General features: G+C 41.9%; 1 protein-coding gene and 1 non-coding gene across 4 annotated transcripts in view; one reads left to right on the top strand and one right to left on the bottom strand.

The window, feature by feature from the left end:
* Positions 1 to 20,367, bottom strand: part of ADCY8 (adenylate cyclase 8) — a 225,559-nt gene that overhangs the window by 45,916 nt on the left and 159,276 nt on the right. For 2 of the 3 annotated variants that reach the window (XM_059165609.1, XM_059165611.1), the window contains 2 exons: positions 4,971 to 5,172; positions 2,782 to 2,871 (listed from right to left, as the gene is read on the bottom strand). In XM_059165609.1, coding sequence (XP_059021592.1) covers positions 2,782 to 2,871; positions 4,971 to 5,172 — 292 coding nt within the window. The remainder of the gene's footprint in view (positions 1 to 2,781; positions 2,872 to 4,970; positions 5,173 to 20,367) is intronic. The other variant, XM_059165610.1, reaches the window with a different exon arrangement.
* Positions 17,963 to 18,069, top strand: LOC131828315 (U6 spliceosomal RNA). The gene has a single exon (XR_009352340.1). It is a non-coding gene; the product is annotated as a U6 spliceosomal RNA (small nuclear RNA).

Below are 20,367 nucleotides of genomic sequence, written 5' to 3'. Positions count from 1 at the left end.
GTAGGGAGGCACGTATATCAAGATGGCAACTGGTCCTTCAAATCAGGCTGTTGGTGGTAGATGGTGATGGAAAGAGTTCAGATTCCCATCAATGTGGCCAGTGGGATTCCTGCATCTGGGGGGATTGCCAAAAGTTGGCAAACTCTATAAAGGGTCAGCTAGTAAATATTTTGGCTCAGTGGGCTCCAAACCACCTCTCGCAGCTACTCAACTCTGCCAACTGTACTATCAAAGTAGCCACAGATGGGGCACCTGGGGGGGTTCAGTCAGTTGAGTGGCCAATTCTTGATTTCGGCTCAGGTCATGATCTTGGGGTCCTGGGATTGAGCTCCCATTATGCTCCATGCTCAGTGTGGAATCTAGTTGAGGACTCTTTTTCCCTCTCCTTCTGCCCCTCCCCATGTTCATGTGTGCTCTCTTCCTCTCTCTCTAATTAAAAAAATAAATCTTCACCCCCCAAAAGTAGCTATAGACAATTGGTACTAAGTGGGTGTGGCTAAGCTCCAATAAAACTTTACTTACAAAACAGGTGGCAGGTAGAATTTGGCTGGAGGCCACAGTTTGCTCACCCCTGAGCAAGATGATCCTTCAGTTGTGGGAGGAAAGTATTGAAAATCTTATTTAATTTATCTCATTTTTAAACATTTCTATGTTTTGAATATGTTCCACAATGTACACAATACATTAGCACAGTGATAGAGGAATGTAACTTAGAGATAAATGTGTATCAGTGGTGCAGGCTCAAAACCTTCTTATAGGAAATCATAAATACATCCTGGCTGACATTTAACGAGAAGATACTTTGTGCTAGATGCTACTCTGGACACTTTACATGGATTAATGCATTTAATCCTCATAACTACCCTTGAGGAAAGTACTACTTTCCTTCTTGTTTTATAGATAAGGAAACTGAGGCACAGAGATGATGTTATGTGATCAAAAAGCCACTTTCTTAGGACTGGCAAACCCATGAACGCTGTGGTCCTGAGTTTGGGAGTTTAGATTTGGAGTCAAGGGTATGTACTGTTCTAGAGTGATGTGGAAGTCCAGACAAATAGCTCACGAACACCAACTCCATGTCAGATGATATGCTGGAGCTACACATAAGCAAACTCATCTAGGTATGCACCATGACAATATGATATTCCCTAACTCCACAAAAGCCATGTGAAGAAGATATTATTTTTTCTACTTTACAGATGAGGAAGCTCAGGTTCAGGGAGAAGAAGAGCTGATTCAAGATTCCATTGCTAGCAGGTAAAGGGGCTCAGCCCGGATTGAAACCCAGCTTTACCTAGCTCTCCATAGTTGATAGGTGGCCAGCTCACTGCCTCTTGGGACACTCTTCATGCCCTCCAACCTGAGACATTCTCAGGGAGCTGGTGTCCCACAGAGTCCACAAAGTCTGTGCTCTCTCAGTCCTTGGTGGGAGGAGGTCCCCCAACAATAGATAGTTCCATCTTGCCCTGGACTTCCTTAAGAAAAGCTTAGTTCCTCCCTAGGAATGGAGGACTGAGCCTGGATGCAGAAGCACAAGATCAAGAACAAGCCAGATAGGGTTTGAATTGCAGTTCCAAGTCTTGACCACTGAATTAGGAAGAGAAGGACAGAAAGAAAGAAGGAAGGAAAAAAGTGAGGGCGGATGGCAGGCAGGCAGGAGTGGTGCGGAGTGGCACTGAGCAAGTTACTCTCTGGGCCTCTGTTGCATGATCTAGGGATTGGCGATGATAACCCTCTGGAGTATTGAATGATACCATGTGTACCAAATAGGGGCTCTACACCTTGTACGGGGCAGGAGGCTTTCTCTCCTTGTCAGAACATTTCTCACACTGATTCTGGAGTCTAGGTGAGACAACACAGAGCCTTTCCTTCACCCAGGTGGTGGAGGAATCTTAGAGAACAAGGGTCGACCTGGGTCCCCGGGGTGCGAGGTTGGCTGGGGTCTGTCCTCTCTCCTGACCCCGAATTTCTGCCCCTGAATGTCAAGTTCTGGGCTACAGCTAACACAGCCCAAGACTGTCCTTTGCTTAGTACCATAGGCTGACCCCAAGGCCCAGGGCAAAGCTCTGGTTCTGTGGCCAAGGGAGCGTGAGACTTACATAATGATGGTGGTTATCTGCTGAGACACCTCCTGACCCTGTGGTGCTGTGCTTTGTTTCACATTTAGTTGTGGTTTTCTGCGTTTGTGACGTTTTAGCTTTTTTCTGTCTATCTCTCCCACCCCTTTCCTCTTTTCCTCCCTCCCCTCCTTTCTTCCTTCTCTTCCTCCCCCCTTCCCCCTTCCTTCCTTCCTTCCGTCTTTACTTCTCCTCTCCCTCCCCCTTCCCACCTTTCTTTCCTCCTTTCCCCCTACCTCTCTTCCTTCCTTCCCTCCTTCTTGAATGCAGCCAAAGGCATTTGAGCCGTAACTCTGCCCTAGACTGGGAACAACAGCACATTCTGCTCTAGGATTTCGAGATGAGAATGGGAAATGAATGGGGGAGGGGGGAAGGGGCGAGGAACATGGATAGAGGTACAGGGGAAGAAGGAAGAGAGGAAGAGGAAGAAGAAGGGAGAATCAGGAAAGGCTGGAGGTAAGGGCAGGAAAGAGGCAGGGGAGAAAGGGAAAGGCAGAGAAGGGGAAGGAGGAGCAGCAGCAGCAGCAGGAGGAGGAGGAGGAGACAGAAGAAGAAAGCAGGCCTCTGGAACGCTTTCTGAGACCCTTCAGGCAGTTATGCTTGTGTGGAGCTGGCCGAGGTACCTAAGCCCAAGTCTTGCCAAGGGGAGCTCGAGAATAAATACCTCTGGGTAGGAGCAGATATCTGTAAACACAGCTGAGGAATTGAAAGTCAGGTTCTTCAAGGGTATCGACTTGTCAAAATCACACCACAGCTGCGGATTAAAAAAAAAAAGAAGAAGAAGAAAAACAACAACAACAGCAAAAAACAAAACAAAACAAAACAAAACAAAACACAGGAACAACAAAGTCAGTGTGAGTGCTGGGAACAAAGCAGTGTGCCTTCTTCACTGCTGAGCCTAGGCAGAAACCTGGGCAGACCAGGCCCTACAGGGGGCTTCATTCCAGAATGGAGGGGCCAGCTGGGATCTCCTCTTCCATTTTAAAGAAGGTACTGGCTCAGAAAAAGCTTTTGCAAGCCAGCCCGGAGGCCAGGTTAAGACAGTTCTGCTTGCACTGTCACAGAGGGCCAGTGGAGAGTGCCTGTGGGGCTCTGAAGAGAGCCAGATGGCAGGAGGAAAGGTCTGGGGTATGCAGCCTGTCTCTCATCAACAGCTGGGAGGATTCCAGGGATCTTAGGGGGGCAGGTTCTCCAGAAAGACTCTTAGCATGGGACAAGGGGCGGGAGGGCATTCCCTAGGCCAGAAACTGCTGCAGATTTTGCGGTGCTCAGGAAAGAGTAGCTACCATTGGCTGAATGCCTCCTCTGTGCCAGACACTTTGGACAAAAAAGCCTCACAACCACCTTGTGATGTAGCTACTATTTTATCCCCATTTTACAATAAAAATATATGAAACTCTGAGAAGTAAAGTAACTTGTCTAGGATCACCTAGCTCGTAAGCGGTATAGCTGAGATTTGATGGCAGGTCTATCTGACTCCAAAGCCTCTGAACTTCCTGCTGCACCACCATGGCATGGATGGCCCAGATGTAACCTTGACCTCGAGTCACTGAATTTATTTCCAAATCCTGCACCCCAGAAATACCTGATTCGTCAAGACTTGAGATCCTGGCTACGCCTCCGTTGGCCATGATCAATGTTCCTAAGCACTTCCATTTCAATTTCAATTGCAATAATCTATAAAATATTCATTAGATGGTGACTTAAGTTAGGTTAGGATTTTCCTTTTTCTTTATCCCATAGAATCCTTTCCTACAAGGCCAACCACAGAGTTTGGGCAACATAGCTCTTAGTGATTACTGGGCCATTCTGGACAACAAATTTCAGGCAGTATAAGCCTCCAACTCACAGACTGACAACTGACAAGCTGACGAGTTTGAGTCCCTGAACACATGGAGACCCTCCCTCAGGCCCCAAGGGCACACTGATGGGTTCAACCGCAAGACGGATGCCTCCACTAGCTTCTCTCAACATGCCAAGTTCAAAACCTGGAAGGAGACAGATCACTCTTAGAATCTAGAGTAACTAAGCCATGGACAACACAAACTGTTTGTATGTACACAGAAAATGCTGTCGCTATCATGTTACCATTTTAGAGAGAAAATGAAATCATTAAAACATGGATCACCAAATTAAAAACAATGATAAATATGGCAGCTGGAGAGTCATCTGAATTCAATGTTTCACATCCAACGTGAACTCTTAGAAGGTCATAGGCAAGATCTCAAGCCTCCTGAAGCACATTTCCCTTACCCATTGCATGGGAATGGTAATACCTACCTGTAGCACATAGTAGGTGCTCAAGAAATGATGGTTCTTTTATTTCCACCCCCTACCCCCACTTCCAGAGATAAAATTTAGCATTTGAGGATGAGCATGAGTCGTGGAGTCAGACAGATCTTATTAGCAAGTTATTTCATGTCTCTGAGCCTCAGTTTCCTTAGCCATAAAGTGGGGATAAGGAGACTTACCTCACGGGGTTTATGTGAGGATTTAATAAGAAAAATGAGTACAGCTTCTCCTTCAGTGCATGGCACATAGCAGGTAGGTACTTGAAGGGAACTCTGATTCACGATTATAATTGGTTGGCCACTGACAATACAGAAATTTAGGACGTTTATGCTCCCTTGGAACAGATAATCTCCCCCACTGGGAAGTGATAATTTGCCACTAGTAAAATGCACAGCTCTGACAGTAGCTGCATTTCTGTTCTATGTCCCTAAGCTTGGGGCTGCACCAGGCACTTGAAGGTAAGTGGTACCAAGAAAGGCAATGCAAGAAGCTACAGGCTCCATAAACCCTTCATTCTTGCCTGCACATGAGAAGCCAGAGGGTTGGGTTTGGAATGCTTACGATATTCAAGATGGCACCCAGGAAGTTAATCAAGATGGATGCAAAGATGATGACGTTCCGGGCCAAATAGGTCTCATTAATCCAACAGCAAGTTTTCCGGAGGACGAGGGGCAAACACTTATAATCCTCTGCCGTGGTGATGAGGACGAGAGCCGAGTGCAGCATAATCAGGATGGAAAACTGGATGGCCATTGGCATCACCCTGCAGGGAAACCCAGAATGTTGGGTCACATGGCATCATTCATGACTGCCCTTCCCCACCCCTGGAACCCAATAATTCTCTAAATCTCTGTTTGTTCAAGAAAAATCAGCAGGAGACCTTTTCTTAATTATATCCATCCCTAGAATATTCCATCAAGAAACTTTGAAATGACCATCAAATTTGGCTTTATTTATTCTTCCTGTCCAGCCCTGCCTTTCTTTTTTGCTTCCTATATCATTATCTTTCTCACTAGGCAACTCTGCGAAGGCAACATACCACTGGAATTTTATCTCAATATCCCCACTGTGCGAGGGACCCACATCATGCCCTTTCTCCTTTGAGGGAGCTTTTATGAAACACTTAACCTCTTCATCTACTCTGATGCCATGATCTGAACTTGGCACCTGTTTCAAGTTGCTCAGTTTGGTTAGTGATTACCAAGATTTGCAGGGAATATACCATGTGCCATTTGAGATGGGTAAGGGTGTAATTTGAGTTGTAGGTAAGGAGAACTCATCCTTGCCCAAGGCTTCAACATCACTCCCAAGTACACATCTTGAGCTTCAAGGTCTCACCAAAGCTCTGTTCCATGGTAGCCCCTGTCTATGGACATTTCTGTTAGGTGTCAGGTTGTTTCCAGCAGCTTGGTGATTTCAAAGCCCATCTCTGGAGGCATCTTTGACTGCTTCCTCTCCTTACCAACCAATCTCTCAGCAGGTATATTTCTTCTCCTTAGGAGTTCATCCCTCATTCTCTGTTCTCTGTACAGCCATTTGTGTCTCACTTCTCTGCCTTTCTTTCGCCAGCCAGCTGTTACACATTGAAGGGTACCTGTGGCTCCTCCATCTCTACAATGAAGTCCATTCATTTGGCTTCAGCATCTTCCAGCAGTCGATGCTCAACCAACATACACTTGGTGAATGAAGTTAGACCCAACTTCTAACAATGCCTTACTATGCTTCTGCCTGGATTTCCCCATGTTTATTATTAATGACATTAGTGTCAGTAATACACAGAGCTCTGTGCTAAACCCAATGTGCTAGACCCAATGCTAAGCACTTTATATAATAGCTGATTTCTATTCCTTGCTACAGACTTATGAAGTCTCTTGAGTTCTCTTTTTTCAGGTGAAGATTTAAGGTTCAGAGAAAAGCAACTTCCCAGAGGTCACTGAGTTGGTTAATGTTAGAGCTAGGATTTAAAGTCCACTGTGCCATTGATGAGTGACAGACCTCCCGTGTGTGCTCCTATGTCATCTTTTTGGGGATTCTGTGGTGTCATTTACTTATTCATTCAATAATCTTCTTCCCAGATACAGTGGTAGGCACCAGGACACATCTTCCCCATCCTCTAGGAGATCATAATCTAGAGGAGAATATGGACATATACACTATGAACTATTGGAGAATATGCTATGATCTATAAAGGGGTTTGAGCAACCATCATTTAGAAAACAGGAAAAGGAATCAAGGGAGGCTTCACAAAAGGGGTGCCATTTTGGTCAGGACTTGGAGGTCGAAGAGAGGGTTTTAGGGAAGGAAAAGCAAGGAGCAGAAGAGTAAGAGTGATCCGCATGTTTAGAACTTCCACTAACCCAGGTGGTGAGGCTGTGGGGCTGGGGAGTGCCGGGCTCTCATACATGCTGTGTAGAAAGTTCCACATGGAGGTGATACACAGATATCCCAAATGTTTTATCAGGAAGGACACAGTCATATCTGTGTATCTGAAGGATAACCACGGTGGGAGGTGAAGGATGGAGTGAAAGAATTTGGCAGAAGTTTAGATAGTTGGGGCCCAAGTTACCAAGGGAAGGACATAGGTAGCAGCATGGATAACTGGGAGGTTCAGGGAAAGACACAGCGTTAATCTTAGTACGTGTTTTCTGTATGTGTGTGGAGGTGTGTGGAAGAGTGATGTCATTAAAGGTGACACTCATGTTTTTACCATCTGAACTGGTCAATATAGGAAGAGAAGCTGGACCACAGAGTGTAAGGATGATGAATTTGATTTGGGACAAGTTGAATTTCTAGTGTTTGTGGATCATCCTTCTAGAGACGTGCAGAGAGCGAGGCAGTTGGAGGGGTGTTTGTGGAACTCTGGGTCTGGAGTGAACAGGTGCTGGCTGAAGATCTGAGAATGGAGGAGCTTGCCCAAGGTGAATAAGAAGTAAAGGCACCACAGATAAAGCTATAGAAATTGATGGGCTGGAAGGAGAGAAAGCAGCAAAAGGAATTTAGGAAATGTAGTCAAATGAGCAGGAGAGAAGGAGTGCATGGCGTCAGGACAGCCAGGAGGTAAGACATTTGCAAGGGTGGGGCTGGGGAACTAAGACTGGCAAATCCCTTTGCATGCTTACGCATCACAAAGGCTGGAAATTCACTCTCCCCACAGCCCCAGCTTTTATTGTTGAAGGTTTTATATTTCCTTTAAAAAAAAAAAATACTTGCACAGTTTTGGTTTTATAGATCACCTTGACAGGAAATCTCTGCAGGAGTTCTAGATAAGAACAGAAGGTCTGTGCAGCAGTGGGTTCCCAGAGGGCTCTGGGCAGATAGGAAACTTCCCCCCAAACAGGCTGGAAAAACATTCCTGGAATAGCACACCATTATTCTGGGGCACCCGGGAGGCAAATGAAGGAGGAACGCTTTTGTCAGACAGTCCCTGGAGAAAAGGGGCCAATTTCTAGGCTTATGCCTCTCAATACTGTGAGGCAGCCCCCAGGAATGTGAATGCTTTGTTTCAAAGTGTGAGGCAGAAGCAAAGCTGGCAAAGAGGATGTTGAGAGCCACTCAGCAGGAGCCTCAGACTCTTCTGTGGCCCTCCACTGCCATGCACATAGTCTACGACCTCCATGGTCCTCCATGGTGATGTGCAGGACCAGGAGGGCTGCTCTGGGCTCCCCCCAGAGCCCCTCTGCCCTCCACGGGCAACACTCAGGCATGTGCCCTTTACTTCTCCTTCTGTGCTCTCTCTTGGGGGAATGTCTTGTTCATCGTTCAAGGCTGTTTTTCCCTGGGTTCTCCCATGACACCTGCTATAGAGCTGAGCACACAGATGGTGCTCAATAAATGCTCACTGACTTACACTTTTTGTGGGGAGAGGAGATGCTCTTCCTCCCCTCACCAGCCTTCATAGGGAAAAAGATTCTCAGTGGCCCTCCAGCCCTTCCAACCTCCAGGAGGAGTCTGCCACCTATCCGGTATGTTCAGGGGACTTGGCAGGGCCAGTGTTAAAGCTCAATGCTTATATGAAGTTCAGCTGCTGGCCATTCTGTCCTTGTAGATCTGCTAAGATGGTTGGGAACCCAGAGCCAGGACCTTCTCTGTAAGAAGAAGACTGGCCATCTCCTCCTGAGCGACGAAGCTCAGGTGTCCCCAGGAAGTACCAACAGGCAACTGCCCAGATTTTCTTCATTCCTTTGGTGCTGGGGGTGAGGGGTCTTTCTCATTTTTGCAGCAGTGAGATCCACACTGGCGTGGGAAGGCAGAGTAGGGGACACAAGCAGAGATCCGGGAGATTCAGAATGGACACCATGTGGTCTCTTGACTTCAACCACATCCTGTATACCAGTATTTACCATAAGTTTTGCCTAGTGAGAACCCTCTCTGCATGTCTCACTAGACACTGAATGTGCCAGTGTCTTGATTTTGGACTTCCAGCCTCCAGAACTGTGAGAACCATGTGAGCTGTTTATAAGCCTGCAGTCTGTAGTATTTTGTAACAGCAGCCTGAAGGAGCTGAGGCAGGAGGTAAAAGGCGGGCATGTGGGTTAGTGAGTGGCAAGAGTGAACAAAACCCTAGGTGTGTAATCCCATAGCTCCAAAACCTCACCAGTGGTACAGCCTTGGGCAAGGTAACTAACTCTTCTGAGTATCATATTTTTAATCTGCAAAACCAGAATGGTTAAGCCCACCTTTTAAGAAGGCTCTGAGGTTAAAATAATAAGGCAGTATGCTTAGCACATAAGATGAACTCAAAGAAACATTAGTTCTCTATTCACAGTGGAGTCCAGAAAACCAAACGCATTTCCAAAATTGATGGGAAGAGTATTAATTACAAGATGCAAGGTGCTGGCACTGCCTATAAAATTCCTCTAAGAATCTCTGCAGCAGCTCCTAGCTCCTCGGCGCTCATCTCCTTTTGCACACATAAACATTGTAGCAACCAATTATAGTTTTTTAATCTAATTTTAGAGCTACTCAGGCGTCCAGGGATTCTGAATTTGCTTTGCATTGTTGGTGTCCATAAGAGGCAAGGAAACCTCTCATTTCTGAAATCGAGTCTGAAAGAAATGACAAGGGATTTGCAAACAGCTCTCTCCAAACAATTTCTAGACATTAAGTTCTACTTGCTCTTCATAGCCCATCTTTAAAACAGAGCCTGGGTTGGTATCATGACTGGGTGTTTGCTGGGAAGGCGGGGATCAATGGGGATGAGCCAACAGCCTCTGGCAGCTTGGGGTGCAATAGGAAGCAGAAAGTCGGGTCATACCCAAAGATGACATTTATACCACTGCTCAGAATCTGCAAAGAGCCTGAGTCCAATAGTACATCTGAGCCCCGTAGCAACACTGAGAGGTAGGTATTCTTAGCCACTTCAACAGATGAAAATACTAAGGCTCAGGAAAGGGAAGGGAACCAGAACTTATCAAAATGGATATGGTTCTTTTAATTCTTACAGCAACCTTGGGAAATGGGCATTGTTATTCCCATTTTACAGATGGGAAAATCAAGGCTACAGAGAGGTCAAGTCTGTACATGCAGCTAGTGAGATGCATAGAAAGTAATAAGACCCAGGGCCTCTTTCTTCCTTTTTTTCCTAGCCTCCCTCTCTTGCTTGCATATTTTCTCTTTCCCCTTCTTTCCTTCCTTCTTCCGCACCTTCCGCTCTGTCCTCCATCCCCTCATCACCATGCTTGCAGAGTGAGCTACACCGTTGTATAATCACAAAAGATATTTTCTGTTCTTTCCTCAGTTTACCCCTCTGGGAGAGGAACATCTGCGTGCACGAGGAAATTAGAACAAAGAGCAGAGCCAGCACTCTTCGTGCCAGGGTCCATTACACTTTGCTTTGGGGGCTGGGAGTCAGCTGTGGTCATATGAGCAGCGCCTGCCTCGTCTGCTAAAAATTCCGTGACGGAAGAAATGCCAGTGAAAGGCACCTGCCATCTGTTTAGTCGCAAAGAATCAATCAGACATAAAATGAGTTGGAGAGGGAACAAGCACACATTAATGAAAGCTTGTGCGGTATCTGGGGCAAAGTGGCACCTCAGTCCCCACAACATGTGGCCTGTCTGGTCAGAGATCAGCTTGGGATGTTTTCTTCATTGCCAGTTTTTTCTCTTCAATTGTGGAAATGAGCTTGGGGTTCTGGCTGGTATTTCAGCCCACCAGCTGCTGCCGGAGGAGCCGAGTCTCTTCCCCTGAAGCCAGGAATCAAGCAGCAGGGCTGGCTCACCTTCCCTGGTCAGGGCCTTTGGGAGGGGAGTCTGCCCAGGCTGTGCGGAGTGCCACACTCCTTTCCTCTTTGGCACGGTGACCTTTTCTATCCCAGGGCTAGTCTAGACCCTCAGCTCAGTCTGGGCTCCTCTCTGTTCCCCATTCCCCATAACCCAGTCCGTCTCCACCTTGACTATCTAACAAATTCTTCCTCTCTGGTCCAACCCCCCGCACCCCCCACCCCCACACATGGCCACCACCACTATCTTGTCCCTACCCATTTCTCATCCCAGAGTTTTGCACCTGCCTTCTACTGGTCTTCCCAACTATAGGCCCTTCCAACTTTCCATTTTCTAAGTTAGTGTGATCGATCCTTTAAACACAAAATCGACTCCATCACGGCTTTGATGAAAAGTTTTGATAATATCTTCACTGCCAACCAGTCACAATTCCTTAGAATGGCTCACAAAACCCTCACCTCCAGACACTCACTTTCCAGTCTTCCCGCCTCCTCCATCTTAGTCCTCTCCCATGACCTGGCAAGTCTTTCGAGGGGGGGGGGTTAAGATGTCAGTGTCACCTCCTGTGGGAAGAATTGACCTGTTTTCCTCACCTCACTCCTACAACCCTCTTCTGCCATATACTTGCCTGATCTTCAGAGTCTTTGTACCATATTGTAGCTGTTTAGTTAATTGCCTTTCCCCCAGTTATACTGTGAACTTGATGATATTAGGGATCAGGACTGTGTACCTCCAGTGTCCAGCACAAAGAGTCACATAAAGGACATCTTTTGGGAATCCAGGAGTCAGGGGGGAGCATGCCCCAGATGGGGCCCTTCTTGGCCCCCAACTCTCCACTGGCAGGAGTCAAGAGGGGAGTCCAGGAAGTTTGGGTGAATCCGATAAGACACTGCCATCACTCACAGCTCAACCCTGAGACCATCCCTGAGAACTGAGGGCCCAGATAATTCTTGGGGAGTCAGGATACCCAGCCTCTTATGGCACTCCCTGGTACCTATCCTGATTCATTCATTCATTGTAATAGCAAATACAGATCTGTATGCATGGTGTATACATTATCTATATGCAGAACATAGGTATATCTACATATGTGTCCCTATATAGCATACAAGCAGCTACATAGATGGCATCTACATCCAGAACTACACATATATTTTGATTATTTCTTTGACTCCTACCACTAGATTAGAAGATCCATGAGAGCACTTTTTTTTTGGTCTTCTTTGTTCACTGATAGATTCCCAGCATCTAACACAGGTCTGATTCATAATGAGCATTCAATTTAGCAGAAGTACACAATCTTTTCTCCTCTCTCTCACTGAAGACTTTAAATTGTAAAATGAATCATAAACACAGGAAACCACACCAAAGTATAGCTTAATTAGCTATTATAACATGCCTGTCTTTGTAATGACTACTGAGTTCACAAAACAGAACTTTGTTGGGCACTCTGAAAGCCCATCCCCAGACTCCATTACAACCCTCTCTCCTACTCCCAACCAATCACTTCCCTTTCCTTTATAGATTTATCATCTATATTTAGACACTATAACTTAGTTGTGCCCATTTTTAATATTAAATTTGTTTTATCTTTTAACTCTTTCAAAAAATTTGCAGGTTCTCTCTTTATCCTTTATTTTCTTCACAAAGTCTTTATTGTGGAATATGTGCCCTTGACCTATAGCATTTCCCCCTGCCTGGATTTTACTTTTGCAGACTCATTCACCATCTTTTATCCTCCATGATTCCTACAGATTGGAAGCTGGATTCAAAGGGCTGAGCCAACTTAGGTTAAACCTTTTGGTAAGACTAGAGACATGTTCTGTTCTTCTCCCATCAGGAGACATGGCTGTCTCTTTTTTTGTGTTAATAATGTCTTCTGATGCTCAATTCTTAGATCCATTAATTCATTGGGATGTTGAAAAAATGACAATATTTTAATTATACAGTTTCTTTCAAAAATATTAGCATGAGTCATTTTATGATGTTTCACTCACCTACTATTTGGTGAGTTTGTGGTACACTTCTTGCAGGAGGGAGAGAAAACATCTTCCTACCTAGCTTCCTTCCTTCCTTCCTTCCTTTTTTCTTTTTTTACTTGTTTCCAAGATAACTCATCAATTCTCTATCATCCATTCAACTTTTAAAAATGTCATTATAAACTCATAAAGTTAAAAATATTTTCTAGGTTTTCATTGAATGTTTTAACAATTACCCATGCTCAAGCTCAAGTTATTCCATTGGGTACAATGGGAACTTCCAAGTCCTTTAGACACGGTGAACCAACTTGATAGCTTCCTTATTTTTTAGTAGGACAAGATGTTCCAGGCTCGTCTTGCATATTTCCTGCCCCAGCCCTGGAATCATACATATCCCCCCAAAATTTTTTAAATAACAACTGGAATATTATTTCAACAGCACAGTCTAGCCCTCTGTTAGGCTCATAGATACTGGGTTGGACATTCTTGATAGGATTTTCCGTATTCCTATCTTCAATCCAGGATACCACTTTCAAATTTAGTTGTCATAGCTCCTTAAGCTCTACTCACTGTGATGGATTTCTTAGACTTCCTTTGCTTTGAATGACCTTGAGAGTAGTGAGGAGTACTGACCAGGTATATTGTAGGATGTTTTTCAGCTGGAATTTGTCTTTTTCTTTCTCTATGACTAAGTTATGGGTTATTGAGAGGAAGACCACAGAGGTTATGTGACACTCTCATTCAACATGACTTATCACTGTTGTGTTAATGTTCATCAGCTGACTGGGAACGTTTGTCTTGTTTCTCTAGGCTTTCCCTCCGTCCATACTATACTCTTCAGAAGGAAGTTCCGTTCAGCATAGCCACACGACCCCACAGGAATGGGGAGTTAAATTCTACCATTGAGGACAGAGTACCTACATAAATTATTTGGGATTTTTCTGAATAGGAGATTTCTCTATTCTTAATTAATTTATTCATTCAATGTTTATTTCTCTCCACCAACAGATATTTATTTTATATTTTATATTTTGGGTGATAGCCCAATTCTATTTGATTTATCTTCTTATTCAAGGTCTTCCATCTCTGGTTCCCAGGAGCTCTCTCAGTTAACTCCTGTGTCCCTTTGACATTCTCCCATCATTGTGTGTGTGTGTGTATGTGTGCATATTTTAATACTTTCCTATTTTCTGGCCCTCGTTGTTAGTAAGTATGTGGTGGTATAGTGTCATTGTTTTAATTTGCATTTCTCTAGTGGAAAATGACATTGAGCATCTTCTTATATGCTCTTCTGATATTTGTGTATCTACTTTGGAGAAGTGTCTGTTCAGATCTTTTGCCTATTTTTAATATTGGGTTGTTTGTTTGTTATTGTTGAGTTTTAAGAGTTCTTTGTGTATCCTGGATACAAGTTCTTTATCAGATATGTGAGTTAAAAATGTTTTCTTCTAATCTGTGACTTGAGCTTTCATTCTTTGAACAGTATATTTTTGCACAGCAGAAATTTTAATTTTAATTAAGTCCAACTTGTCAATTTTTTTCTTTCATGGATCATGATTTTGGCATTATATCTAAAAACTCACAACCAAATGCAAGATCACAGATTTCTCCTATGTTTTCTTCTAGAAATTTTATAATTTTGAATTTAGGTATACAAACTATTTCCAGTGATTTTTGTGAAAGATGTAAGATTTGTGTATAGATTTTTTTTGGTTTTCATATGGACATCCAATTTTTCTAGTATCATTTGTTGAAAAAATATCTTTTCTCCATTGAATTGACTCTGCACCTTGTCACAAACCAGTTCATTATTATGTATATTAGTGAGTCTATTTCTGGGCTTGCTTTTCTGTTAAAGTCTATTCTATTCTTTTTTCAATATCACATGCTCTTGATTAAATTATAATTATCTTAATATAATCATAATTTTATTTATTTATTTATTATTAATATAATTATATTAATTTATATTATCTTAAAATTAAGTAGTGTGAATACTATAGGTTTTATTTTTTGGTATTTTACTGGTTATGCTACAGCCTTTGTGTTCTCATAGAAACTTCAGGATCAGTTTGTTGATATCTACAAACTAGCTTGCTGGGATTTTGAATGATACTGAATTGAATCTATAGATGAAGTTGGGAAGATCTGACATCTTAGTAATATCAAGTCTTTCAATCCATGAACATAGAATTTATTTACATCTTTTTTTAAACTTATTCCACTGTCATTGTTGTTGGTGTTGTTGTTTAGTTTTATGTATACAGATCCTGTACATATGTTGTTAGATCTATACCTAAGTATTTAATTTTTGGTGGTTTAAAAATAGTTAACTTTAGGGCGCCTGGGTGGCTCAGTGGGTTAAGCCGCTGCCTTCGGCTCAGGTCATGATCTCAGGATCCTGGGATCGAGTCCCGCATCGGGATCTCTGCTCAGCAGGGAGCCTGCTTCTCTCTCTCTCTCTGCCTGCCTCTTTGTCTACTGTGAACTCTCTCTGTCAAATAAATAAATAAATAAAATCTTTAAAAAACAATAGTTAACTTTAAATGCTAATTTTTATTTGGTAGTATATGAGAAAGCAATTGACGTTTTTTCACTTTTTTAAAAGATTTTATTTATTTGAGATAGAGAGAAAGAGAGAGGGAGTGAGAGAGGGAGAATCAGACTGCCGGCTCAGTTCCAAGTCCAATGCAAGGCTCAATCCTAAGACCTTGAGATCCTGATTGGGCAGAAATCGAGTTGGGTGCTTAACCAACTGAGATACCCAGATGCCCCTGTTGAAGCACCTACAATATTTCAGACAAATTTTTTTTTAAAAAAATGAATGCTCAACAAAATTGTAGTTATTGCTTCCACATATATTTATAAGCAGAGGGAAATGAAAATATAAATTTGTTAAGAGTGATAGTTCACATAAGTATTAAAAATATAAATTTTGATCTCTATACGTTTCTTGCTAGCTTCTCTGTAATGGGCATTACTAATTTTTTTTTTTTTTTTTTTTTTTTTTTTTTTTTTTGGTATCAACATGGGTGAGACTGGAGGAGATTATGCTGAGTGAAATAAGTAGAGAGAGTCAATTATCATATGGTTTCACTTACTTGTGGAGCATAAGGAAGAACATAGAGGACATTGGGAGAAGCAATTGACTTTTGTATATTGACTTTTGTATATTGACTTTGTATACTGAGAGCTTTAGGAGTTTTAGGAGTTTTTTCGATTTTCTGTAGAGACAGTCATGTCATTTGCAGATACATCTAGTTTTATTTCTTCCTTTCCCATATGTATACTTTTTTTTTTTTCCATTTTGATGTCTTATTTTACTAGCAAGGATGTGTAACACGATGTTCAGTAATTGTAGTGAGATACATTCTTGTCTTGTTTCTGATATTCAGGGGAAATGTTCTTGTCTATCCACCACTAAGGATGATGCTAGCAATGGGTTCTTTGTAGAGCCCATGTGGTTATCAAGTTAAGGAAATTCCCCTCCATTCCTGGTTTTCTGAGAGGTTTATACTTTAAATGGGCATTGGATTTTGTCAAATACTTTTTCATATCAATTGATGTGATTATATGGTTTTTCTTCTTTAACTTGTTGATGGGGGGGATTACCCTGTTTGATTTTCAATTATTGAATAAGTCTTTTTTTTTTTTTTAAGATTTTTATTTATTTATTTGACAGAGAGAAATCACAAGTAGGCAGAGAGGCAGGCAGAGAGAGAGAGAGGAGGAAGCAGGCTTCCCGCTGAGCAGAGAGCCCGATGTGGGACTCGATCCCAGGACCCTGAGATCATGACCTGAGCCGAAGGCAGCGGCTTAATCCACTGAGCCACCCAGGCGCCCGAATAAGTCTTAACTATCTGGAAAATATTCTGTTTGGTCATGGTGTGTAATTATTTTCATACATTATTGGATTTGATTTGCTAATATTTTGTTGAGATTTTTGTGTCTCTGTTTATGAAAGATATTGATCTGTAGTTGTCCTTTAAGTAGTTTTTTCTTTAAGTAGTAGTTTTCTTTTCCTTAAAGATTGACTTTTTTCAGTCTTTATTGAATTTTGGTATTAGGGTAATTCTGACCTCATTAAAATGAGTTAGGAACCATTCATTCCACTTCTAATTTCTGGAAGAGGTTGTGTAGAATTGGTATTAATTTTTTCTCTAAATCTTTGTTAGAATTCCCCAGTGAAAGATCTAGTGTTTTATTTTTTAGTTAGTTTTTAAATCACTGACTCCATTTCTTACTCGATATAGGGCTCTTCACGTTAACCTTTTCTTCCTGTGTAGATCGGGGTAGTTTGTGTCTCATTCAACAACTTGGTCTATTTCATCTCATTCGTTAAATTTATGCGCATATATATATATATATATTTATCATTTTAATGTCTGTGAGATCAGTAGTTCTTTCACTTGTGATATTGGTGATTTGTGTATGTGTCACTCTCTCTGCTTCTCTCTTCCGTTTACTTGGCCAGAGATTATTGATTTCATTGATCTTTCCAAGAACCTGATTTCAGTTTTATTGATTTTTTCTATTATTTTCCTGTTTCCAAATTCATTGATTTCTGCCCGAATTTATATGATTTCTTATCTTCTACTTGTTTTGGGTTTAGATTTCTTTTCTTTCTCTGGTTTCTAAGGTAGAACTTAGATTATTGATTTTAGATTTTTCTCTTGTAATATATACATTGATTACTGTAAATTTCCCTCTAAGCACTGCTTTTATTGTATCTTACACATTTTGATACATTGTATTTTTATTTTCACTTAAGTGAAACTATTTTGAAATTTCTCTTGAGATTTCTGTGTTGGCCCATATGTTATTTAATCTTCATGTATTTTGACACTCTCTTCATAGGTAGATACAAGAAATAACATACATATTGTTATGTCTTCTTTGAGAATTGAGGTTTTTTTTGGTCATGATGTAATGTCCTCTTCACCACTGATAATTTCCCTTGTTCTGAGTCTACTCTGACTCTGACGGAAATTAGCATGGTTACTACAGCTTCTTTTGATTAGTGTTAGCAAAGCATATCTCCTCCATTCCTTTACTTTAAACACATTTGAGTTTTTATGTTTAAAATAGATTCGTAAATGCTTTGACCTGTTTTTTCCCCACTTATTTTTTTTCTTTGTATTTAGTTTGAGAATTTCTTGACCTATATTCAATAAGCTCCCTGATTCTTTCTTTGGCCTTGTTGAGTCTACTAATGAGCTCATTGATTATTTCCGTTGCAGTGTTTTTATTTCTAGCATTTATTTTTGATTCTTTCTTAGAGTTTCTCTCTACTTCTATTGCCCATCTGTTCTTGCATAGTGTCTAATTTTTCCATTAGAACACTTAATATATTGTGCTTGCTTCAGCAGCACATATACTAAAATTGGAACGATACAGAGAAGATTAGCATGGCCTCTGTGCAAGGATGATGGGAAAATTTGTGAAGAACACTTAATACACTAAAAATAGTCATTTTAAACTCTGTTTCTGATAATTTCAGCATCTTTGTTACCCATGAGTCTGATTCTAATGATTGCTTTGTCTCTTATTTCCTTTAGGCATACTTTGTAATTTTTTGTTGAAAACCAGTCACATTATATCAGGTTCAAGAAACTGAGGCAAATTAATCTTTACTGCAAGGATTTAAGTAAATCTTCCTTGGAGCTGGGCTACATTTAGTGTTTTCAGTAGTTATATAAATACAAGTGGCTTCAAATTCCTCATATCCTGGTTTTTGTCTCCCCTCTTAAACTGGGGTCCCCTGAGAATTCCTCCTCAGAAAGAGTCTGTGTCTCGCAGTTCTTTCAGCTATAGTCCACCATTAGTTTTCTGGATTCTTGTCAGTGTTGTGGGAAGGTGTGGGGAAGGGAGCTCTGCCTATTACTCTTCTTTTTGATTAAAAAAAAAAATCTTTTTACCTTCTATTCTTCTTAAGGCATTATTTGCTGTGTTTATGTGCTCTATATTACCTCTTCTTAGGTCTTCATTTCTGAAATATATCTTTATTCTGATTTTTATTTCCTTCCTGAGCTTTCTTGTTGAATTTCTGTTTTTCTACTTCTGGTTTAGGTTGTTAGTTCATGTCTTGAACCACATGAAGTGCTTCAATTCTTTTGAGGTAGTGGATTATAGATTTGATACACGTTATAGGCCTCTCTTTTGGAATGTTTTCATCTACTGTAAGGAAATCGACCTACCTTTTCCCCCCATTTATCTGATAATAACTTGGTATCGAATTGCCACCAATATGATTTGTTGCTCATTTTTGTGTCAGATTAACTTTACTGAACTTGTAGAAATGGGCGTGGCTTAGGAGAGTTTATTTTTCACCTCTGTGGAGCTCTCTTTTTAGTTGCTTTCATGTGGTGTTCAAAAGCGTTACATTCTCTTTCCACTTTTACAATGACCCTGGTATTTCTTCCTCACTATAGTCTTTACTGTGAGTCCTCTTGATTTCCCTCACATAGATCCTTCCAAGTTGCTGTCCTGGGAGGGAGATGGGGTAGTTGGTCTGGTGGATTCCCAGCATGTGACAGTTCCAGCCTTTCAGGACTTCCTGTGGGTCTTTGCACTCACTGGATGCTGGATTAGGCAAGCCCCTCCCCTTTCCAGTTGCTTCCTCAATTTGCCCTGTGGCACTTCCCAGTAAATATCTATTGGCTATACTGGGGCTTTTTTGTTCACAGACATGACAGATGACTACTTGCTTGTTTCTGTTTCCACCCACATGGATGCTGATGTCACACAATCCTGGGGCTATTGGGAGACTGTCACTACCCACTTCAATTTGGGAACTTATGGGGCTATCATATCATCTCTTTTTGTTGTAAATACAGTCCAAGAAGTGTTTGGTTTTGCTATCTAGCTCTTTAGATATGTGGGAGTTTTGAGAGGTTCTGAAATGCACCACCTTAGGCCACCGTCTCCATGGAGTCCCTTTCTCTTTCCTAGTATCCTTGCTAATCCAGAGAATGTCAAGCATGGTCATTCTCAGAGTGTTACTTAGCTTGAATACCTTTCATCATCGCAGACACTGAGCCTGTGCTACCTCACTCCTTCTTCATCTGTGGTGTCCACCATATCACATCCTCACAAAAACACTTTACTCTAGACTTTCCCAAGTGCCCACTACTCTACAAACACAACGTTTCACACATCCCTGTGCCTTTGCCAGTGCTGTTTTATAAACTGGGAATGCCCTTCCACTTACTCTTCCTATCTCATCCTGCTCAGCTCCAAATATTACCTTTTCTACAAACTCTTCTTTAATCCATCTGGTCAAAATGAACTACTGATTTTGGTACAGAGTTGGTAGGTAGTTAAAAAAATAGACTCTGTCTTGGGGTTCAATTCCCAGCTCAGCCATTATAGAGATATGTGACCTTGGATAAGTCCTCATCTACAAAATGGGAATCAGAGTGTTCTCTCACAGGAAGAGCATAAAGCTTGGCCCATGGACAACCCAGAACTAAGTTCAAATGCTGGCTCTGGCACTGAGGGCCTGTACAATATAAGTCTGTGTCTGATAGAATGTCAAGAGCCCAGACTCTGGAGGGAGACTTCCTGGGTTTGAATGCAGGTTGTAACTTTTCAATGGTAATACCTGGTACAAATTATTTCATGACTCTAGGTCTCAATGCTCTCCTCTATAAATGAGGACATTAGTAGTACCTACCTCATAGGGATGCCATGAGGATTTCATGAGTTACTGCATGGAAAGTATTTGGAAAGTATTTCTGACCACATATAGGGTTTTGT

Source organism: Mustela lutreola, chromosome 3 (assembly GCF_030435805.1).
Source record: "Mustela lutreola isolate mMusLut2 chromosome 3, mMusLut2.pri, whole genome shotgun sequence".
NCBI classification, from domain to species: domain Eukaryota; kingdom Metazoa; phylum Chordata; class Mammalia; order Carnivora; family Mustelidae; genus Mustela; species Mustela lutreola.
This window is presented reverse-complemented; position numbering and strand designations above follow the sequence as displayed.